This window comes from Cricetulus griseus, assembly GCF_003668045.3.
Source record: "Cricetulus griseus strain 17A/GY chromosome 1 unlocalized genomic scaffold, alternate assembly CriGri-PICRH-1.0 chr1_0, whole genome shotgun sequence".
NCBI lineage: Eukaryota > Metazoa > Chordata > Mammalia > Rodentia > Cricetidae > Cricetulus > Cricetulus griseus.
In genome coordinates, this window is record NW_023276806.1 from 4,293,396 (window position 1) to 4,315,503 (window position 22,108).

The 22,108-nt window shown below is 40.4% G+C and overlaps 1 protein-coding gene across 3 annotated transcripts in view; it reads right to left on the reverse strand.

Annotated features, from left to right (window-relative positions):
• The window catches only part of Lrriq3 (leucine rich repeats and IQ motif containing 3), a 98,161-nt gene that overhangs the window by 47,208 nt on the left and 28,845 nt on the right, over positions 1-22,108 (reverse strand). For 2 of the 3 annotated variants that reach the window (XM_027395194.2, XM_035452044.1), the window contains exon 5: positions 18,256-18,409. The exons of the other annotated variant lie outside the window; for it this stretch is intronic. In XM_027395194.2, the coding sequence (XP_027250995.1) occupies positions 18,256-18,409 (154 nt within the window). The remainder of the gene's footprint in view (positions 1-18,255; positions 18,410-22,108) is intronic. 3 annotated transcript variants of the gene reach the window in all.

Below are 22,108 nucleotides of genomic sequence, written 5' to 3' on the forward strand. Positions count from 1 at the left end.
ACAAATGGTGCTGGTATAACTGGATGTTAGCATGTAGAAAAATGCAAATACATCCATACTTATTGCCCTGTACAAAACTCAAGTACAAGTGGGTCAAAGACCTCAACTTAAATCCAGACACTACTGAATATGATAGAAGAGTAATTGGCAAATAGCCTTGAATGCATTGACACAGGAAACAACCCCCTGAACGTGAAACCAATAGAGCAGACACTAAGATCAACACTTAAAAATGGGACCACATGGGCTATTGTCCCTTTCCACTTCAATGGGGGACCATGTATGTCTCTGTTATAGTCTTCCTTGTTTCCTAGCTTCTCTGGAGGTGTGGATTGTAGACTGGTAATCCTTTGTTCTATGTCTAATATCTGTATATGAGTGACTACATACCATTTCTGTCTTTCTGTGACTGTGTTACCTCAATAAGAATGGTTTCTTCTAGTTTCATCCATTTGCCTGCAAATTTCAAGATTCCATTGGCTTTTTTTCCACTAATTAGTACTCCATTGTGTAAATGTACCACATTTTCTGTATCCATTCTTCAGTTGAGGGGCATCTAGGTTGCTTCCAGATTCTGACTATTACAAATAATGCTGCTATGAACATAGTTGAACAGATGTTGTTGTTGTATGAATATGCATCCTTTGGGTATATTCCCAAGAGAGGAATTGCTGGATATTGAGGTAGACTGGTTCCCATTTTCCTGAGAAAACACCCTACTGATTTCCAAAGTGACTGTAAAAGTTTGCACTCCCACCAGCAATGGAGAAGCGTTCTCCTTTCTCCACATCCTCTCCAGCATAGACTGTCATATTTGTTTTTGATTTTAGCCATTTTGCTGGATGTAAGATGATATCTCAGAGTTGTTTTGATTTGCATTTCCCTGATGGCTAAGGAAGCTGAGCAATTTCTTCAGTGTCTATCAGCCATTTTAGATTCATGTATTGAGAATTCTCTATTTAGTTCTGTACCCCACTTTTTAATTGGATTGGTGTATTGGTGACTAGCTTCTTGAGTTCTATGTATATTTTGGAAATCATTCCTCTGTCTGATGTGGGGTTGGTGAAGATATTTTACCATTCTACAGGTTACCATTTTGTCTTGTTGACTGTGTCCTTTACCTTAAAGAAGCTTCTCAGTTTCAGGAGGTCAGATTTATTAATTATTGATCTCAGTGTCTGTGTTACTGGTGTTATGTTTAGGAAGTGTTCTCCTGTGCCAATTCTTTCTTTCAAGGGTACCTCCCACTTTCTCTTCTAAGAGGCTCAGTGTGGCTGGATTTATGTTGAGGTCTTTGATCTATTTGGACTTAAGTTTTGTGCTTGGCAATAGATATGGACCTATCTGCAGCCTTCCATAACATGTCCAAATCCAGTTATGACAGCACCAGTTTTTAAAGATGCTTTCTTTTTCCCACTGTATAGTTTTAGATTTTTTTGTCAAAGATGAGGTGATCATATATGTGTGGTTTAATATCACGGTCTTCAATTCGATCCCATTGGTCTACCTATAGGTTTTTGTGCCAGTACCAAGCTGTTTTCAGGACTATAGCTCTTTAGGAGAGCTTGAAGTCAGGGATGGTGATGCCTCCAGAAGTCCCTTTCTGTAGAGGTTGTTTTGGCTATCTTGAGTTTTTTTTTTTTCATATAAAGTTGAGTATTGCTCTTTCAAGGTCTATTAAGAATTGTGCTGGGATTTTAATAGGAATTGTATTGAATCTGTAGATTGCTTTTGTTAAGATTGCCATTTTTACTATGTTGATTCTACCTATCCAATAGCATGGAAGATCTTTCCATTTTCTGGTAACTCCTTTAGTGAATCAAAGTCCTTGTCATGGAGGAACAAACAGGGAACATGGAGGAGGGGGAAGGTAGTAGGATAAAGAGGAGAGGAGAAGAGTAGGGAGAAGAACATGAGGGAGCAGGAAGATTGAGTAGGGAGAGGGAGAGAGGAGAGCAAGAAAAGAGACATCAATAGAGGGAGTCACTATAGGTTTAAAGAGAATCTGGCACTAAGGAGTTACACAGAGATCTACAAGGATGACCCCAACTAGGAACCTAAGCAATAGTGGAGAGGCTGCCCTAAACGCCCTTCCCCTATAATGAGACTGATGACTACCTTAAATGCCATCCCTGAGCCTTCCTCCAGTAGCTGATGGAAGAAGCAGCAGACACCCACAGCTACACACTAAGCCATACTACTGGAATCCAGTTTCAGAGAACGAGGAGTGATGAATAAATGGGTCAAGACCACAGTGGGAAAACCCACAGAAACAGCAGTGGGAACTCATGGACTCCAGTCTGACTGCTGTGGACCCAACATATGACAAACCAGGCCCCCTGAATGTGCGTGTCAACTAGGAACACTGGGCAGTCTAGGGGGTCTCTGGCAGTTGAACCAGGTTGTATCCCTAGTGAACTAATGGAGTTCTCAGCCTAGATACAGAGGAGGGCCTAGGCCTTGCCCCAAATGATTCGACAGACTTTGATATCCCTCATGGAAGGCCTCAGCCTCCATGGGGAGTGGCTGTGGGGTCAGTGGGGGGGCATGTGTGGATGGGAGAGAGAGGAAACTGGGATTAATATGTAAAATAAGATTATTTCTAAGTTAAATGAAATTTATAAATTAAATAAAAATTGGGACCTCATGAAACTGTAAGGCAAAGGACACTGACAATAAGACAAAATGGCAGCCTACAAAAAGGAAAAGATCTTCACCAGTCCCACATCTGACAGAGGGTTGATCTCCAAAATCTATAAAAAATTTAAGAAACTAGACATCAAAATGCCCAATAATCCAATTTAAAAATGTGGTACTGATCTAAACAGAGATTTCACAACAAATCAATCTCAAATGGCTTAAAGAATTGCTCAACATTCTTGGCCACCAGGGAAATGCAAATCAAAGTGACTCTGAGACACCACAGCTTCTGTTGCAAAGGATGTGGAGAAAGGGTAAACTCCTCCATTGCTGGTGGGAGTGCAAATCTGTATACACTTTGGATATCAGTATGGTGGCTTCTCAGAAAATTGGGAATCAGTCTACCTCAAAACCCAGCAATACCACTCTTGGACATGTACCCAAAGTATGCTCAATCATACCACAAGGACCCTGGGTCAACTTTGTTCATAAAGGCATTATTTATAACAGCCAAAACCTGGAAACAACCTAGATGCCCCTCAAACAAAGAATGAAGAAAGAAAATGCCGTACCTTTGCACAATGGAGTGTTATTCTGTAGTAAAAAAAAAAAATGCTATCATATAATTTCAGGCAAATGGGTGGAAATAGAAATAGAAAATCCTGAGTAAGCTGATCCAGACCCATAAGGACAAATGTGGTATGTACTCACTCATAAGTGGAGAACAGCTATAAGTAAAGGATAACCAGGCCACAACTCACAGTACCAGAGCAGCTAGGTAACAAGGATGGTCCAAAGAGAGAGGCTTCAATTTCCTTAGAAGAGATCTCCTGCATAAACTGTAGGTGGAGGTGTGAGCATGAGGGGTCAATCAGACTGTGGGTGGGATGAGGGGAGAATAATGAAATAGATGTCTTGATGGGGGGCATTTTGGGATTAGGGAGAAACCTGATGGCAGGAAAACTCCCAGGAATCTGCAAGGATGACCCCAGACAAGATTCCAAGCAATAGTAAGGAGGGTGCCTGAAGTAGCCATTTTCTATAATCAGATTGGTGGTCACCCTAATTGTCATCACAGAGTCTTCATCCAGTACCTCAAGGAGGCAGATACACAGATCCACAGCCAAGCACTGGGCCAAGTTCTGGGAGTCCAGTCAGAGAGAGAGAGGAGGGATTATATGAGCCAGGGTGGTCAAGGGCTCGATGGGGAAACCACAGGGACAGCTGACCAGAGCTCACGGGAGCTCACGGACTCTGGACCAACAGTTAGGGAGCCTGCATGGGACTGACCTAGGCCCTCTCCATGCAAGTGACAGTTGAGTAACCTGATCTAGTTGTAGGACCCCTAGCAGTGGGATCAGGGCCTATCCCTAAATACTTGAGATGTCTTTTGGGAACCTATTCCCCACACTGGGTTGCCTTTCTCAACCTTAATACAAAGAAAGTAGCTTGGTTTTACCTCAACTTGATAGGCCACACTTGGATAGCCCATGGGAGGCCTGACACTTACTGAATAGAAACAGAGGAGGAATGGATGGGTGAGTGCAGAGGGGCGGCAGTTATGGGTGGGGTGGGGGAGGAGGTTCAGAGGAGGTAGGAGAAACTGCACTTGTGATGTAATATAAATGACAAGACCAATTAATACTAAAAAGAAAGAATGGATACTCACAGTAAAACATAAATGGAAAATTATTTGACATCATATGGCAAAAATATTTATCACTTCCCTGATACTAACATCTCAAAAGGCAAACATGAAAAACATTATGCTTTTATTTATAATTACAGAGATTTAAAAAACCCTAAAATTAATAAGCCCCCAAATGTCTCCATTCAAACAGTACTCAAATCGAACTAGGCTTATTTCAGCAATGCAAATGCAGCACCAATTTACAGAGTGTTTCAAGCTTTAATCCAGTGTGTAAACATATTTATGAGCGACTCCTGCAGCCCCAAGGAGCATGCGGTAGTATCCAGACAACACTTCTGCATGTGTAGACCAGCACCTATGTGAGACTGTTTTATTAGTGTGGCGTGATCTAATGACTAACGCTTGCCTGGAGAGCAGAGGGCAGAGCTAGTCACTAGTTAATCATAGAGGCCAGGCAGCGGTGGCCGGCCACGCCTTTAATCCCAGCACCTGGGAGGGAGAAACAGGAAATCATATGGCTGGGTAGACAGAGGAGGTGATGAGGCAGGGGAAAGACTGGAGCTTGCTCTCTTTTTGGCTGAGATGCAAGGTGTGGCTGTGGCTTACCCCTTTTTCTCTCTGATCTTTCAGCTGTTACCCTGATATCTGGCTCTGGGTTTTTATTATTAAGAGCAATTAGAACTCCTGTTACATTTGGTGCCCAAATTTAAAACATAAATTCATGAAAAAGTCACTTTCGTGTGGCTTTACAGCCACCAGCACAAGCCAGAGCTGCTCTAAGGACTGCCACTGGAGTCACCACCAAGCCAGCTAGGTTCTCTCTTTTTCCCTAAACCTCTAAGTGAGTCTGGGATTTTGTTGTTGTTGTTGTTGCAGCCTCTATACAACAAATTCCACAGGCCTCACACTCCAGAGGCATCTGGGCTCCAAACGCCACAGGATGTGGCCGCCCTAGACCAGCTCGTTCTGCCTTCAGGCAGCTCCAACAACACTTGATTCTTCCACACAATCCCATGTGTGTTTTTCAGACAGCCAGCTGCTCCCTCTCCCCCATGGGTCATGGGCTTCCCCTAGACCCCTTCTCCTCAGACCACCACTTTCAGCTCATGGCTACATGCTAACAGGGGCAGCTGTCCTCAGCCAGGCTGTCTCTACCTGCATTCTCTGATCACATGTGCTTCATAGCCCTGTGTTCCACTGTCTTTGTCAAGGGATTTCATGAGACTATTGGGAATTCATTTTTTCTCTCTCCATTTTTTAAATTTAAATTAGAAATGAGATTGTTTTATATGTCAAACCCAGTTCCCTCTCTCTCCCCTCTTTTCCCTGCTCCCCACTAACTCACTATCCCATACCCTTTCTGCTCCCCAGGGAGAGTGAGACCGTCCATGGGGGATTCCAGAGTCTGTCTCAAAATTTGGGACAGGGCCTAGGCCCTCCCTCATGTGTCTAGGCTGAGAGAGTATCCCTCTATGTGGAACGAGTTCCCCAAATCCATTCTTTTTTTGTTTGTTTTTTGTTTTTCAAGACAGGGTTTCTCTGTGTAGCTTTGGAGCCTATCCTGGCACTCACTCTGGAGACCAGCCTGGCCTTGAACTCACAGAGATCTGCCTGCCTCTGCCTCCCGAGTGCTGGGACTAAAGGCGTGTGCCACCAACGCCCGGCCCCCAAAGTCCATTCTTATGCTAAGGATAAATACTGATCCACTACCAGAGGCCCCATTGATTTCCCAGGCACCTCACTGACACCCATGTTCTTGGGGTCTGGATCAGTCCTATGCTGGTTTCCCAGCTATCAGTCTGGGGTCCAAGAGCTCCCTCTTGTTCAGGTCAGCTGTTCCTGTGGGTTTCTCCAGCCTGGTCTTGACCCCTTTGCTCATCACTCCTCCCTCTCTGCATTTGGATTCCAGTTCAGTTCAGTGTGTACCTGTGGGTGTTGGATTCTACTTCCACCAGCTGCTGGATGAAGGCTATAGGATGGCATACAAGTCAGTCATCAATCTCATTATCAGGGGAAGGCATTTAAGGTAGCTTCTCCTCTGTTGCTTAGATGGTTAGTTGGTGTCATACATGTAGATCTCCAGTCATTTCCCTAGTGCCTGATTTCTCTGTAAACCTAAATGGTTCCCTCTATAATGGTATCTCTTATCTTGCTCTCCTCTATTCTTCCACCAACTCAACATTCCTGCTCCCTCATGTCCTCCTCTCCCTTCCTCTTCTCCCCTTCTCACTCTCCTTGCTCCCTCTCCCCTCCCCCATGCTCCCAATTTGCTCTCTGGGGGACCATGTATGTCTCTCTTTGGCATCCTTGTTTCCTAGCTTCTCTGGCAGTGTGGATAGTAGGCTGGTAATCCTTTACTCTGTGTCTAAAATCCATATATGAATGAGTACATACCATATATGTCTTTTTGTGACTGGGTTACCTCACTCAGTTTGGTTTCATCTAGTTCCATCCATTTGCCTTCGAATTCCAATAATCCATTGTTTTTTTTCCCCCACTGAGTAGTAGTACTTTGTAAATGTACCACATTTTCTCCATCCATTCTTCAGTTGAGGGGCATCTAGGTTGCTTCCAGTTTCTGGTTTTTACAAATAGTGCTGCCATGAACATGTTTGAACAGATGTCCTTGTTCCACGAATGTGTATCTTTTAGATATATGCCTAAGAGTACAATTTCTAGACCTTGTGGTAGACTGATTCCCATTTTCCTCTCCATATTGATTTCCAAAGTGGCTGTACAAGTTGGCACTCCCATCAACAGTGGAGGAGTGTTCAACTTTCTCCAGCATAAACTGTCATTGGTGTTTTTGATTTTAGCTATTCTGACAGGAGTAAGATGGCATCTCAGAGTTGTTTTGATTTGCATTTCCCTGATGGCTAAGGATGTTGAACACTTTAAGTGTCTTTGAGTCATTTTAGACTCCTCTATTGAGAATTCTCTGCTTAGTACTGTACACCACTTTTTAATTAGATTGGTGTTTTGTAAACTAGCTTTTTGAGTTTTTGTAAATTTTGAAGATCAGCCCTCTGTATGATGTGGGGTTTGTGAAGATCTTTTTCTAGTCTGTGAGCTGCCATTTTGTCTTTCTGACTGTGTCCTTTGCCTTACAGAAGCTTCTCAGTTTCAGGAGGTCCCATTTATTAATTGTTGATCTCAATGTCTGTGCTACTGGTATAATGTTCAGGAAACATTCTCCTGTACCAAATCTTTCAAGGGTATCTCCCACTTTCTCTTCTAATAGTTTTGGTGTGGCTGGATTTATGTTGAGGTCTTTGTTCCATTTGGACTTCAGTTTTGTGGATGGTGATCAATATGGATCTATCTGCAGCCTTCTACATACCAGCTTCTAGTTGTGCCAGCATCATTTTTTGAAGAGGCTTTCTTTTTTCAATTGTATAGTTTTAGCTTCTTTGTCAAAAATAAGGTGTACATAGGTGTATGGATTAATATTAGGGTTTCCATTTCTATTCCATTGGTCTATTGTTACAATAAATCTTTCTGCCAAAACCACCTGGCCCCACCACTACCTGTGAGCTTTATGCCCGCCGCCCACCCGAGTTAGGGCCCAAATGAATACACAGAAACTTGTACTAGGTTCAAAGCTGCCTGGCCAATGACTAGGACTTCTCATCTGTTAGCTCAGTCTTAATTATCATAAATCTATATATGTTATAAGACTTATCTTATCGGGTGCCTTTTTGTGTCCCTCCTTGCTGGTGGCTCACATCCTGCCGCTGGAGGAGTTGAACGGAAAAAAGAGACACTTCCTGTTTCTCCTTCTTTAAATATGAGTCTCCTTGCTACATCACTTCCTGCCTGGATAACCACTTCTCTACTACATTTCCCAGAATCCTCTTTGACTCCTAGTCCCGTCTAACTTGCTGTCTCATTGGCCAAACAGTATTTTATTTAACAATCAATAAGATAAACATACACAGAAATACTTCCCCCATCAGTCTGTCTGTCTATTTTTGTTGCAATTAACAAGCAGTTTTCAGGACTGTAGCTCTACAATACAGCTTGAAATCAGGGATGGTGATGCCTCCAGAAGTTCCTTTAATTTAGAGGGTTCTTTTGACTATCCTGGGCCTTTTGTTTCTCCATATAAACTTGAGTATTTTTCTTTCAAGGTCTGTGAATAATTGTGCCAGTATTTTGATGGGGATTGCATTGAATCTGTAGATTGCTTTTGGTAAGATTGCCATTTTTACCATGTTGATCTTACCTATCTAAGAGCTTGGAAGATCTTTCCATTTTCTGGTTTCTTCTTTAATTTCTTTCTTTAACGACTCAAAGTTATTGTTATACAGGTCTTTCACTTGTTTGGTTAGTGTTACCCCAAGATATTTTATGTTTTTTTATGGCTATTGTAAAGGGTGATGTTTCTCTGATTTCTTTCTCAGTCCATTTTTCGTCTGTAAATTCTAGGGTTACTGATGTTTTTCAAGTTAATCTTCTATCCTGCCACTTTGCTGAAGGTGTTTCTCAGATATAGGAGTTCCCTAGTAGAGTTGTTTGGGTCACTTTTGTAAACTATCATATCATCCACAAATAGTGAAAGTTTCACTTCTTTTCCAATTTGTATCCCCTTGATCTCCTTTTGTTGTCTTATTGCTCTAGCTAGAATTTTGAGTACAATATTGAAGAGATACAGAGAGTGGGCAGCCTTGTCTTGTTCTTGATTTAGAGGAATCTCCTTGAGTTTCTTTTTGTTTATTGTTTTTATTATGTTCAGATATGTTCCTGTTATCCCTGATCTCTCCAGGACTTTATTATGAAGGAGTGATGGATTTTGTCAAAGGCCTTTTCAACATCTAGTGAGATAATCATGTTGTTTTTCTTTGTGGTTTGTTTATATGGTGGATTTCATTCATAGATTTCCCTATGTTGAACCATCCCTGCATCCCTGGGATGAAGCCTACTTGATCATGGTGGATGATTTCTCTGATGTGTTCTTGAATTCAATTTGCCAATATTTTAATGAGTATGTTTGCATCAATGTTCATGAGGGATGTTGGTCTGTAGTTCTCTTTTTTTAGTTGTATCATTGTGTGGCTTGGGTACCAAGGTAATTGTAGCCTTGTAAAAAGAAATTGGCACTGTCCCTTCTGCTGCTATTTGGGGAAACAATTTGAGGAGTACTGGTATTGGCTCTTCTTTCAATTCCTGGTTGAATTCTGCACTGAAGCCTTTTGGTTGGTAGACTTTTGATGACTGCTTCTATTTCATTAAGGGTTATATGTCTGTTTAAATTTCTTCTCTGTTCTTGATTCAATTTTGGTAAGTGATATCTAGCCAGAAAATTGTCCATTTCCGTTGAAGTTATGAATTTTGTGTAGTACATGTTTTCAAAGTATGACCTGGAGATTCTCTGGATTTCCTCAGTGTCTGTTGTTATATCCTCCTTTTCATTTCTGATTTTATTAATTTTCATGTTCTCTCTCTGCCTTTTGGTTATTTTGGATAAAGGTTTGTCTATCTTGTTGATTTTCTAGAAGAAGCAACTCTTTGTTACATTGATTCTTGTTATAGTTTTCTTTTTTTTGACTTTATTGATTTCTGCCCTCAGTTTGAATATTTCCTGGCATCTACTCCTCTGGGGTGAGTTTGCTTCTTTTTGTTCTAGGGTTTTCAGTTGTGTTGTCAATTCTCTGATGTGACTATTCTCCAGTTTCTTCATGTGAACACTTAGAGTTATGAACTTTCCTCTTAGTACTGCTTTCAAAGTTTCCCACAAGCTTGGGTATGCTGTGTCTTCATTTTCATTAAATTCTAGGAAGTTTTAATTTCTTTTTTATTTCTTCCTTGACCCAGGAATGTTGCAATTGCTTGTGCTTCTATTTCTATCAGTTAATAGGTTTTCTGCAATTTGTGTTGTTGTTGAATTCTAACTTTAAAGCATGGTGGTCTGATAAGATAGAGGGGGTTATTCCAATTTTTTGTACCTGTTGAGGTTTGCTATGTTACTGAATATGTGGCCAATTTTAGAGAAGGCCCCGTGTGGTGTTGAAAAGAAGGTATATTCTTTTGTGTTTAGATGGAAAGTTCTATAGATGTCTGTTAATCCCAATTGGGTTATAACTTCTGTTACTTCCTTTGTCTCTTTGTTAAGTTTCTGACTCGTGGTCCTGTCCAGTTGTGAGAGTGGGCTGTTGAAGTGTCCCAAATAACTGTGTGAGGTTTTATGTGTGATTTGAGTTTGGGTAATGTTTCTTTTACGAACATTGGTACCTTTGTATTTGGGGCATAGCTGTTCAGAATTGAGACTTCTTCCTTATGGATTTTCCCTGTGATGAATATGAAATGACCTTCTTCATCTCTTTTGATTGATTTTACTTTGAAGTCTAACTTGTTAGATACTAGGATAACTATACAAGCTTGGTTCATGGGTCCATTTGATTGGAAAATCTTTTCCAAACCCTTTAGTCTGAGGTAATGTCTGTCTTTGTAGTTGAGTTGTGTTTCTTGTATGCAGCAGAAGGATGGATTCTGTCTCCATATCCATTCTATTAGCCTGTGTCTTTTTATAGGCAAGTTAAGACCATTAATATTTAGGGAAATTAAGGACCATTTAGTGTTACTTCTTTGTTTTGGATTTGTTGGTGGTGGTGGTATTGTGTGTGGACTTACCCCACTTTTTCTTTTGGCTGTTGGTAAATTGGGATTCCTTAGATAGGAGTTTTCCTTCCAGTAATTTCTGTAGGGCTGGATTAGTGTATATGTATTGTTTAAATCTGTTTTTGTAATGGACTATATTGTTTTCTCCATCTATAGTGATTGAAAGCTTTGCTGGGTATAGTATTTTGGTCTGGCATTCATGGTCTCTTGGTGCTTGTAGAATATCTATCCAGGACCTTCTGGCTTTCAGAGTTTCCATGAAGAAGTGAGGTGTAATTCTGATAGGTTTGCCTTTATATGTTACTTGGCATTTTTCCTTTGCTGCTTTTAATATTATTTCTTTATTCTGTATGTTTGGTGTTTTAATTATTATGTGATGAGGGGATTTTTGTGTGTGTTTTGCATTCTATCCAGTGTTCAGTAGGCTTCTTGTACTTGCATTGCTTTGTTTTTCTCTAGGTTGGGAAAGATTTCTTCTATGATTTTGTTCAATATGTTTCCTGCACCTTTGAGTTGGATTCCTTCACCTTCTTCTACACCTATTATTCCCAGGTTTGGCCTTTTCACAGTGTCCTATATTTCCTGGATAATTTTTGTGTTAGGGATTTGTTGGACTTAAGATTTTCTTTAGTCAATGAATCTATTTCTCCTACTGTATCTTCAACACCTGAGATTCTCTCTTCCATCTCTTGTATTTGGTTGGTTATGCTTGCATCTGCAGTTCCTATCATTTACCCATCTTTTCTAATTCCAGCATTCACTCAGACTGTGTTTTTTATTGTCTCTATTTCAGCCTTCAAACTTTGCACTGTTTGAATTGTTTCTTGCAATTTGGGGGTTGTTTTCTTTCATTTTTTAAAGGATTTCCTCATTTCCTCTCTTAGGTTCTCTATCATCTTCATGAAGATTTTTTTTTTATTTTGGTTTTTTGAGACAGGGTTTCTTTGTGTAGCTTTGGAGCCTATCCTGGCACTCACTCTGGAGACCAGGCTGGCCTCAAACTCACAGAGATCCGCCTGCCTCTGACTCCCAAGTGCTGGGATTAAAGGTGTGCACCACCAACGCCCAGCTCATGAAGTTATTTTTAGGGTCATTCTCTTCTGCTTAATCTGTGTTTGGATGTTCAGGTTTTGCTGGTATAGAGTCCCTAGACTCTGATGTCATCATATTGGTTTTTCTGTTGTTGAATGTGTTCTTATATTATCATCTTCCCATCACTTCTTCCAGTGGGTGCAGATGAGCTATCTTACTCTCCTCTGCCTTAAGTGTGGTGACAGGAGTTGCCCAGTGATCTCAGCCAACTAGAGGTTTCTTGGTCTACTGGGGGGAGTTGACCTGCCTGCAGATCCCAAACCTGGAGTTCCCAAAGTACTATTGGGAATTCTTCAAGGGGGAAATTATTTTTTAAACAGGAGAGAATTTCCCCCTTTAAAAAAAATCAGAAACCCTGTAGCAATAGAGGGATTTAGGTCTCTGTGTGATAATATGCTGAGTAGTTTGAAAGTTACAATTAAAATGAGAGGATAACTAATTTAGAACGGATTTATATAATGTCAATTATAAACATTATCACTTTTATCTTTTTATCACTAAAAACATTGTTTAATATTACTGCTAAGATACAAGTTTTAGAAAAAGTTGGTAAAACGTCATAGAGATAATTCAGACCCAGACACAGGCATTTAATGGAGAACCAATTTCAGTGTTGCATTATAAGGTTAGAGAAATATAGCCAAAGGCTTTCAAACAACCACTTTAGTTCATCTAGTCACCTTATGGAAACAATTGCCAAATCTAGACATCCCCAAGACTGTGCAAGAGTTAAATGGACTCATGTGGAAATGTTATATTTAAGGAGATTCAAGGAAGTGAAAGTCTCATATGGCATGCATTCACCTTCTGTGAAGCAGATGTTAAACCCATGGTCAACTTGTAATAGAATTATCTCTCAAGACTGGAAGAGATTTGTTGGAGTAGTCTTGGAGTCTGGTCTTGAATCACAATGGAGGACCTGGTGGAAAAGTGAAGCTAAGACTACTGAACATTGAACAAGGGCTGGAGGTGTGGAAATCTCCCAATACCAACTTCTTGGAGAGGGAGATTATGCTGATGTGCAAAGGCAATCTCTATATGGTGACCATGTCCTTGATTTGTGCCTCACAGCAACTTTGAATGCTTGGGGCAGAATTGAAGATGTAGGGAAGAAATTTGAGTCATTTACTGAAGTTATACAGGGTCCAAAGGAAGCTTTCAAAGACTGACTTCAGCAGTACATAGGATGATACCAAATTTAGAAGCCATACAAATAATAATTTAGTCTCTGGCATTCGAAAATACTAATGCACAATCCCAAAGGGTAATTAGGCCATTTAAGGCAAGATAAGCACCCTTGGAAGACTGGATCTCAGATATAATAAATACTGATTCTCATGACCATGATGATGCTTGGAGAGGAGAGTTGATTTACAGAGGTTTGAAGAAAAATCAAAATGTCAAGTATTTCAATTGTGGCAAACAAGATCATAAAAAAGGGATTGTAAACAGGGCATTCCTATGCCTAATTTAAACAGAATGCCCCATTCCTTCTGGATTATGCAGAAGGTATACCAAAGGCAATCAATGAACTAATGAATGTACATCAAGAAGGGATAGCCAAGGTAACCCTTTGCCATCAGGAAACAACTTGAGGGGCTTCTCCCAGAATAAAAGGGTAGATTATTGAATATATTTTAAACCAAAACAAGCAACTACTAGTATTAAAATTTTCACATTGATGTAGATTTTTATATTGATACAAATTTAAGATTATTTTTGTTAGAACATACTGTACTCATGTTCTATTCTTGTTCAAGCTATTGCAACTATACTCCTGATTTAACAATGTAATGCATTTTTAACCCTTTAAAGTTATTGTTACCAACAATTTACAATAATAAATTATGATAATAAATTAGTCACCTATTACAATCAAACTTGGAGTCATATTACATATGTTTTCAAGGTCAAACAGAGATATATTTTAGATAGACAGTTCATCTGAAAACACTTCGGAGACCTACAGAATATGACATTTAAATTGTTCTTTTTTATGACAATGAGACATGTCTACTCCTGGCAGCACCAATCTACTTCAGGGAAGAGACCCTTGCACATACTTTATCAGTCCCTGACCTTCCTAACAGCCATTTTTATTTTTAAAAATTATATTTACTTATTTATTTGTTCATTTATGCATGTGTGTATGTGTGTGTATGTGCATGTGTGTACGTATGGGTGTATGTTTATGTGTGTGTGAGATTGGGGTTTCTTTTAGATTTGTCTATTGAAGAAACTCCACAGTAAGTCACTGGACAAGAACATATTCTTGCCTCAACTGCTGACAGCTTGGTGTCCAAACTGGACAAGTAGAACACAAAAGAAAGGACTGCCAAATTTTGTTAAGACAAGGTAGAACAGCCCTCCAGAATATTCTGCTTCACAGAGAATTCTGTCAGATTCTAAGCCTGTAGGCTGGAGATGGATGCCCCAATGTTGTCTAGGAACCTTAGGTGACTATCCAGGCAGCCAACTGTTTCTGTAATTTCTCGAAGTTTTTTTGGAAGTCACCTGCTTGCATTTCCTGCTCACTTAGTTCTTATTATTTCCTTCTCGGGTCTCTGGTGGACTTGAAGACTTTATAGTTATAGTGACAGTTTTTCCTCCTTACCTGATTCTGAAAAGAAATTCACTAAAGAGGTGTAAAGTGTATAAGGTTGAGAGACATTAAAGGATGGTTTTGCAATGCAAATTAAGATAGAAGGTGAATTAGGTACAACCTTTGGATTCACCAAGGTATGATAGACAATGGAGTTTTTTCCCTGACTTTGTCAAATGCAAATGGATTAGATGTCATTGATGTATGTGCTACCTGTATATGTTGTATATAGTTATTGTACTGATTGTATATAGTTCTTCTTACATTAGTTATAGCCATTTTTTATTTTAGACTAAAAGGGGTAGATGTGGTGATATTTTGTTTGTGCTCTAACAAATATAGCTTGTCTGGAGATCAGAGTACAGAGCTAGCCACTAGTTAATCATAGAGGCCAAGCAGTGGTGGCACAGGCCTTTAATCCTAGCACCTGGGACAAGGAAACAGGAAATGATATGGCCGGGTGGACAGTGGAAGTGATAGGACAGGGAGGAGACAGGAGCTTGCCTCTCTTTTTGGCTGAGAAATTAGGCAGGTAAGGTGTGGCTATGGCTTGTTCCTTTTTCTCTCTGCTCTTTTGGCATTTACCCTGATATCTAGCTCTTTTTTTTTTTCATTGAGACCAATTATAACTTGTGCTACAATAGAGAGTGTGGGGAGAAACTATGTACCACATATAAGGAGGAGAGTACTGGATATCATCAGTAAAGTCCAAAGGACAGATGACACTCAGTATGATACTATGGTTGACTATCTAGGCCCACACATTGAAACAATGAAAAAATTTAAAGTATAACTTGGATAAAAGAAGAAAAAGAATCCTTTGCTAATGCATAATTAAAGAATTAAAATCAACTTAAATAATTTAAAATTTGCAAGTCTGGAATAGAAAAATCAAAACTTACACTTTTATAAAAACTCTAGTCTGGAATCATAATTCAAAATATTTACAAAACTCAAAAAACAAAACTATTTTAGTATATTCTTAGTGTAAGAGCTATATGACTAAAACTCAGTGATGACAAAAGATAAATGCACCCCACACATTGAGATGTTCTGAGCAGTTCTCTATCTCTGAAATGTGACATAGGCCTGCGATGTCAACATCACTGTGCAACAAATAAAGGAAATGATCATGATCGGGGGAGCCGAAGGGGAAGACCAGCCTCTGGAGACAGGAGCAGCGGGAGGGGAGGGAGAAGAGGGGAGAGAGGGGAACAGAGAGAGAAGGATGGGAGGTGGGCATGGCCCTTTTAAAAGGGAACATAGTGAATATACAGAGGTGGTGCTCTTAGTGGCTGCAAATGAGGGTGTATCCGGTCAGAACCCCCTAGGACAGACCACTACAGATGCCTGAATTCTAATAATAAGAATTATTCTTTCATTCCCCATGTATCTGATTTAACACATGTAAAAATGCTAGAACAATAACTGCCAATCTCGTTCTCAGATGTATGACATCACACACCCTCATGTGACTGGCAGCACTAAGGAATGCTGCCTTCACACTTGTGGTGCCTTGCATGCCTAGGTGGGGCAATGCAGAACTTCTGTGGATGGGTACTCCTCTCAGCCTTCATGGGCCAAGGAAAAAGTGCCAGTTATTGTAATAGGAGAAACAGAACAACATCTCACCAAGAAAATACCCAGACGGCAAGTGGACCTTTATAAATACGGTGACCCGTGTGCTTCACGTCATCCACAGACCGCCATTCTGGTTTTATGATACACGGAGGAAGTGACATTAAAGACATGGGTAGTCCCCTTTCCCCACACACAGGACAGTCTGGTATGCTCAGCAAGAGAGATACACAGCACTTGGACACTTTGACCCTTCATGCCATCAGATGTACTCAGCAGGGTCTTCCTTTCTGTTCGACAGACACTGGACAGTCTTAAGTGTGGTTTGAGGCAGGACAGGTGCATGTGAAAGAGAGAAAATTTGCCCTCCTCCCTGCAGAATCTGTCCCTTCCATCCAGTGAGTGTGGTTTTCTGTTACATCAGATCACCACTGAAATTCCTGCTTTTGATAAAACACTAAGAGACCATGTCCACAAATGATAATAATACTGCAGTGGTTGCCTAATAATCAAGCTTACTTTCCTTACTGTAATTTTACAAGGCTAAAGCCTCAGTGAGGAACTGTTGTGTCAGCTATTACACCCTGTGTATGATTTTTCTCAGTAACTTCTGAGAAAAATTGACTGTGCCAAAGGATAATTTAAATTGCCTTACATGCCCACAAAATACCTAATATTAGTACCTAAAATTCCCCTAAATCTTTCAGAATGTCATCTGAGTCTCCTCAGATCTAGCTCCAACTGCGTCACTATGACCCTGTATTTGTGTTGCCCCATCTACAAGTCCAGCCCCAGTAATGTCAGTAATGTCTGCAGCCCACGGTAGTAGGTGTGGACCAAACTGTGTGTCATGGACTCTCTCTTCCACAATCTCTGGACGCTAACATCTCATTTCCTTCCTGTACATAATCTGCCTTCCATCTTCTGTCTTTTTCCACTCATTGTATTACCAAAGACAGGAAAAATACCTGTTGGCTATCAGTTTAGAGTAAGATGGTTGTTAGTTTACAACACTAAGAAAGCAGATGCTACCCATAAGGTGGCCACAGAGACTTTTATCTTTTTTCCTGTTTGTGAGCTCTAACTCATGGAGTGCCCTGTCCTGTGTAGCTAATTCACACAGGTAACACTGACTTTTGAGAGGAGATAGTGAGGGTATGGCACATCTATTTTTAAAACAATCATTGTATTCAAGGCACAGCTATCAGATTTGAGGAGTGGAGGACACTCATAACCTCCGTTTAGCATATGGACATTTAAATCACATCAGTGACACTCTTTCCATTTTGCTCATGGAGCTCAGGCTGTTCACAAGAAAAGTCCACATGGAGAGTTGATCACAGACAAAGAACTTTGGAGATTGTCAAAGGTAAGCATGGTTAATGTTACTACACTGCTGGATCTCCACCTCTAATATTAACTAACATCCAACCAAAACAAAGCCCCCCCCCAAATGGAGGTACAAGCCATGTGTCAGAACACCTGGGTCCAAAGCTGGATGTAAAAACACCCATCCCATGGGGGAAAAATTACAAACCACAGTCAAAAGAGCTTGCATAGTGTCTGGTACATAGTAGGTGTTCAGAAAAAGGAAGTGAGTTTCTTTCTCTTTCCAGTATTTCCTCAAAGCAATTTCTGGCTTATCAAAAAGAGTGGATAAAAGTGTTAAACTGTACATAAAATTAAAATGACATGTCTTTAATAAACTAAGTATAGATACGTTTTTACATTTTGAAACTAAGACGTTTCATGTGACTCCCACTACTCATAGTAATTAAGCAAGAGGGAAGCTTGGGTGGACACTGCAATGATTACAGAACACTTATCAGGGGCAACATACAATACCATACAACATACAACATACAATACCATAATCAGCGTCATGTGACAGTCTGATGCCAACGGCAACATACAATACCATACTCAGCATCATTTGACAGTCTGATGCCAACGGATTCTGAAGCAGCATAATGAAAATTACTACAGTGAGACCAAAGGCATTTTACTAATATTACACAAATACAACCCTAGTATTGTAAATGATAAGTGTGTCAAGATAATTAATTATACTTACTTGTTTCCAATGTGCAACCTTCCCGTTTATATTAGGCTTGAAAAGGAAGATATCATCCAATATTTTGTCTTCACTTCTTCTACCTATGCAGATCCATTTTGTTTCAAGTACCCTAATCATTTTCTCATGATGCCTTTTATGTGTAAAATAGGGACTGCATATAAGGAAGGAGAAAACATTATTAATTTTTTTACCTAATCAAAACTGCTTATGATTTTACTGTATCTTAGCATTCACGATGATGAGTCTATGGCATTATTTGTTTTTTCCTCATTAGTATTTAAGAACCAAGCTTATGTTCTGACACTCATGATGAGTAAGCAGAGGAATGGATGCTCACCCACCTAACAATAGTGAAGTCCTCATGCCCCGCTCCATGCCGTAAGTGACAGTGGCAGAGCTGGCAGGGCTGGGTGAGAACTGGGAGTCAAGTGATTGGCGGCAAGCCTAGGAGACTCCAGGGAAGTGGCTCACACTGCAGCAGGGGAGTCACTGGGCCTACAGGTTTCTATCTGTCCCAGTTGTGAATATAGAAGTATACATAGCAGTGACAACCTCAGAACATAAGCCACAAAAGAGCTGTCACATTTCTGCTTGCCACACTAACAGGCAAATGTAGAAGTAAATCACATTTAATTTTTAATATATATATATATACATATACATATATATATATATATATATATATATATATATATATATATATGGATTAAAGGGTGCATGGCAAAGGAGTAAGTGTTTACTTAAGAAAGCCCCAGTGTCCAATGTAAGGGCAGATACTACTCAAACTACCACCTGATTACTCTACCTAATCCAGTTCCATAGGAAACAAGTCCAGCTGGGTTGGTGGAACCCTCCAATACTGTCAGGATCCACATCAGGGCTCAGCTTCCTCCAAGACAAGAAGGGTACTAGCCTCATGTCCAAGGCACTGGCCGGTGAGACGGGCTGTATGGGCTAAACTCTTCACCCTCTGTTCCTGCTCTTGGGAAAGCTCCAGCTAGGTGCATCAGGTGCAGAGCCCTGAGTTCTGACTGCCCCTCTTCAGTGACATGTAGGCCAGTGATGCCATAACAGCTAAGGTGGCCAACACAGCTGGGCACCCTGCTTTGGAAGAAGGCTGTCCTTTCATGCCACCTCCCTGCTCTAAGCAAGGGCACACAGGTTTTTCCAGGGATGGGGTCAGAAAGCTGCCTTGACTTCCAAAGTAAAGTAAGCTGACTGGAGAGACTCTACAGGATGTTCAACCTGCAGCTGCTATAGCGAAACAGTGGCACTGAGCCATCAGCAATAGGCTGGGTACTGTCAGAACGTAAAATGCTTCATGGTTCAAGGGAAATGTACACTAGCCGAAACAGTCTAGAAAACCCATCCAGTAAAGATTAAACCCTGCTGATGGAGAATGTACCCCACTTCTGGTACCAGTTATTAAGATGAATAACTAATACACTGCCAGTAATGGTCAGGATATCTTAAATAAGCAAATGCCATCGACAGGAAACCAGAGCAATCCGAAGCAGCAGACAAAAGAGAGCCACCATGGGCCTGGGCTATCCCTTTAAACCTTTACCACATCACCTTGACCACACCCTGATGGGTGTGGTTGGACATACATGTATCCAGCCCTTACGAGGCGTGCTTACGGTGTCTCCTTACACCCTGTATGTGGTAGTACAGTGCCATAACCTGTTTCAGTGCATAATTTAAAATGTCCTGACAAAGAAATAATAATTCGAGCTATGCGAAAAGGGACTTGCAATAGAGACATATCTGGAAAGAGTCAGTGGCATTAGCATATCTAGGGGAATAGCATCTGTATATATGAGGAAAGTATGTTTAAAATAGAGATTTTAGTAAGGTGGAATGTAAAAAGAAAATAAGATTCCATTATCAGAAAGCACAATACCAATGAACACATGTCACTAGGGTGAATCAAGAATATATTTGCATTGAAATAAGTATTATGTTAAAAACCCCAAAAAGACTATGGTGAAAGAAACATACCTCAACATAAAGAACATTGTAGGCCAAGCCTTGCCAGTGTAATGCCATATGGGGTGAAGCTCACAGCATCTCTGGGAAAACTTGCTAAATGATGCTTACATACTGTCAATGTACATTGTTATTACCTTTAAGACAAGTCTTTGGTGAGAAAGTCTTAAACCAGAGTAGCTTACAACTCCCATTGCCTCTAATATTGTCACTTAACTCTTCCATATCATTTAAGAACTACTCCCATGTCACTTATGTGTAGACGATTAGTGTGCAGGACAGTGAATACCAGTAAGTTAGGGTTTGGCTTCCATTACAATACAATGGGGTCAATTGCGATCTATTTAATCTGCATCCCTGATAAGGCCTTTCAACTCCTCAGTTATTTTCTTCTTTTTCTCCAGCCAACAGCACCCTAAACTTGACGGTTCAATACTATTCTAGCCTGGGTCTAAACCCTTGGAGTGTTACCAATAGTTCCTTACTTGCTGGGGCACTTACTTTTAATTTCTAAGTTACCATATCTAACCCAGAACAAATGTTTCACGCTTAGCATGAAAGCCTCTTAAGAATTTTAACATTTCAGTTGAGGAAAACTAAATTGATACACTCCTGCCAACATACAAATCATAGAAAAAGTCTCTTTGTGGTTTAAAGCAACCCAAAACACATAGCAAAAAAGCAACAACAATAACCCTTCGCAGAGATTGCAATCATGCTAGAAGGCTTTCTCTTCATTTTCATTTTAGCATTTACATCAAAGGTCAGAAATTACGTTTTCTACAAATCAAAGAGGAAAACATTTTAAGCCTTTTAGTATGTAGATTGTTTGTATAATTTTATGACAATTGAAAACTCTAAAACCATGCCTCCTCAAATGCAGGCCATGTCAATTTTTGCTGTGCCTTCAACCAGTCAGGTGTGATCAGATCCTGACTGACCTGGCTGGACACACGTGGACACCCACACACATAACACTTCTCCATGTGCCATAGAGACTCGGGGAAGCATAAACACATGTGTACACAGAAATGTAATTCAGATTTAGTCATTATAATACATCCTTGAGACAATAAACTTTAAGCTTATTAAGGTGATGCTAGAATATAGATATACGCACAGCAGCCTGGTTATGAAGAATAAAATATGAAGATGATAGTGCACACATTAGAGTAGACAGCGAACCCCAAATGAGATAATCCACCAAACAACAGGTGTTACAGAATATTCCTTTACACTGTGTGAAGATGTATCACTGTGATAGATTGTATAAAGAGCTAAATACCTAGGTAGGGAGATGTTAGGTGGGACTTCTGAGTATAAAGAGGTCTCTGAGAAGAAGAAAGTTGGAGTCTCCAACCAGATGCAGGGGAAGGAAGACATGCAGAAGGAGAGGTGGAAGCCATGGGCCGTGTGAGAACATCCAGATTAATAGAGATGGGATAATTTAATTTATAAGAACTACTTAGAAACAGGCCTAAACTAAGGTCAAGCTTTCATAATTAATAAGTCTCTGTGTCATGATTTGGGAGCTCATGGTCCAAAAACTCCTACTACACATGTGCACAACATGCACCATAGCCATAGGCCTGAGGAAGCTTAAAAATGTACAGAACACAGAGTCAAAAGTGTTATCCTGGTGACTATGGTCTCGTGGGTAGGCTTGGTGACATATGGAAACATGGCTCCCAGCGGCTGCCTGTGTGCTGTAGCCAGACAACAGGACCATACACCAGTGGCAGATAAGCCCTGCACCTTGCTATCTAGCAGAGACTGAACAAAAGAAGAAAATGATACAACCTTCTCTCCCAGGATTTGACCAGAACCTCAATTATCTTAGAGTCCCCTAAAGAAGATGTCA